The sequence below is a fragment of the Brassica oleracea genome, unplaced genomic scaffold, assembly GCF_000695525.1.
Source record: "Brassica oleracea var. oleracea cultivar TO1000 unplaced genomic scaffold, BOL UnpScaffold01168, whole genome shotgun sequence".
Lineage (NCBI taxonomy): Eukaryota > Viridiplantae > Streptophyta > Magnoliopsida > Brassicales > Brassicaceae > Brassica > Brassica oleracea.
In genome coordinates this window covers 1,940-4,558 of record NW_013617724.1, presented here as the reverse complement: position 1 = coordinate 4,558, position 2,619 = coordinate 1,940, and the positions used below count along the sequence as shown (strand labels likewise).

The 2,619-nt window shown below is 31.2% G+C and overlaps 1 protein-coding gene across 1 annotated transcript; it reads left to right on the top strand.

Moving 5' to 3' along the window:
• Positions 1-1,669: 1,669 nt before the first annotated feature.
• LOC106320999 lies at positions 1,670-2,088 on the top strand. Its single transcript, XM_013759327.1, has one exon. It carries the CDS (start codon positions 1,698-1,700, stop codon positions 1,887-1,889), a length of 192 nt encoding a protein of 63 aa, XP_013614781.1. The 5' UTR covers positions 1,670-1,697; the 3' UTR covers positions 1,890-2,088.
• The last annotated feature ends 531 nt before the right edge of the window (positions 2,089-2,619 follow it).

The following is a 2,619-nucleotide window of genomic DNA, read 5'->3' as shown; positions in this document are numbered from 1 at the left end:
AAAATGAGTTGTATTTATAGATGAAAATTACTGTTCATGACCGTTGGAGAAAGGGGAAATTTTTGAAAAATTTTCTTTGTGACCGTTGGGGTTAAATCGAGTGCACCAAAAATTAGTCTGAAAATATCGTATTAAACGGTCAATCAAATCTATAAAATTTCATAAAAGTAAAAAATTATGACAATAAAATATTTATGTTATGACAACAAATCATGTGCCGGCTCAGCGGATCAATGCAGAGTAATAAATAAATTATACGGTGGCTCGGCCGACCAATTAATAATAAACAGAATATAAGGCGCCGACCAATAAATAATAAACAGAATATAAATAATAGTAGAGGCGGTATACCGACCATTATAACAGGGTATAAATGATACAAATAAATTTTACCGAATCGCAGAGTGATCGTGCTGATAACGTGTTATAAAAAGAACTGGAATTTTATTGTATCGCAGGAATTTAGATAAGGGCGAAATTTTATACCCGTAGAAATTTGACACTGATACAGAGAGTTTATTATTAGAGAGAAGAGAAGTTGAGGTGTGATTACAAATGAACGAAAAACGTTCATATATATAAAGAAATTTACTGTGCAAATAGTACAGCGGGCCCCACATCTTTTATATTTTTCAACATAAACGGCTGGCTGCTGGCTTTCTTAGCTGTCTTTCATAACAATTCTAATTTTTTCCCGTTGAAGTATTAAAATAGCCGTAATTTTAAGTAATCATTTTTTTTCTTAATTTATTAAATTATTTCCTAAATAAAATTTAACTAAATTTTTGTGTTCAAGATATTTCCTAAAATAATTTAGCTAACTTATATTAAAATTCAAGTTTAAAAATGATTTTTAATAATATTATGTAATATTTTCCAAGTATTATATTCCCCGCATATTTAGTTTGGAAGGCCTAAAATATATGTATTTTGAATATTTCAAATATATATGTTTAACCATTACGGTTTTCATTAATTATTTTCAACAATAAAATCTTTCTATGATAAGATTAAATATTTTTGAATTAAATGTAGAATAATATGAATTGTTTATAACTGAATATTCATTTTAGTCTATCTAAATCTCGCTTAATATATATATCAAATATTTCTAAAATATTTTTTTCACCTTTTCAGTTACTATATATTAATTATTTTTAACAATAAAATCTATATATATTAATATTTAAATATTATTGAATTACTTGTAAAATAATATTTAATGTTTATAGCAATATTTCTTTTCTGATAAATCTAAATCTTGCCATATAACCTATATTTAATCAAAATATTTAAAATACTATTATATTTGAGAAACAATTTCGTTTTAAGAGAAAGATTACTCAAATATATTAATGGATCAATATTAGTCGAATGTTTAGTATATAGCGCACAAGTCAATTTTTTACAGCATGTAAACTATTTAATTATTATGTTTATAAACATTTTAAAACAAGATAAATATTTAAAATATTAACTAATAAATGTTAAAATGATATCATGTACAGTATAAAAAAGCAAAAATAAATATCCGTCAGACAAAGTTCTAGTATATTTTGTTTTTTTTCTCTCTCTCGACTACTTGAAAGTGAAAAAATGTCGCCTATATAAACACAATGAAGTCTCTTGTCTTCTTCACTACTCACATTTTCTTCGCGTATATATCACATAGAAAAACAAGAAGGTCAAGAGAAAAGATGATCTCAGTGGTGATAATAACTGAGTTACTAGTGGAGTACACGACGGCTCTCGCTAAACTCACCGCCGGGATTCTTCCACGGCGTACCGGCGACAGAAACGCCTTACGGATCGGCGCTTTCCTCCTTCCCTCACCTTCTTCAGCTGTCTCTAGGATTCCTGATTTCTCTGCTCATCTCGTCGATTTCTGATTTCTCTTACCACTTATTTTTTGGGATTTTTCAGTTCTTGACATTAGATTTTACTCCTCTATCTTTTCTATGAGAGGCGGCTGAGATTTTTACCGAGTGTCTCGTCATTTCCTCTCTCTTTTTATGTTTATCTTGGTTATGAATCTGATAGAGCTTTTGTAAGTAGATCCATATCTAATTAATACTGAAAGTAAGATTTTCTATATTTTAAAGGTATTTTGTATAATTTTGAGAAATATTAATTATGAATATTTGTAGGAGATGGATTGCATCCTTCCACAAGGCCCATCAAATAACAGGCTATAGCCCGACAATTTCGGTTGAGTTTAGTCGGGCTTAGCGGCTAAAGACGTCGGCTCGACCCTAGAGTACTTTAAGCCAATCGGCTAAGATGATCAGTCGTACTCGGCTTAGACGAAATAATACCAAGGCCCGCATACTCGGCCTTTGGTGACAGGGCCCATAGGATAAGTGTGATTAGGGCATCACGAACAGAGGCGCTATAAGAGTGGAGGAGGAGGCAACGAGGAGAGGACTTTGGGACAACCTACACACTAAGCGGCTAGATCTAGGGTTTCTAAACGATCATTCTGATCTTGTTGCTTAGACCTCAAATCTTGTCTCCTTATTTCCCATCAATCTTGTAACCCTTTGTCGGATTCTAATAAAAACGTCTTTAGTCACCCATCTTGAAGTTCATCATTCCGATCAACTGAATCTCGTACAAACA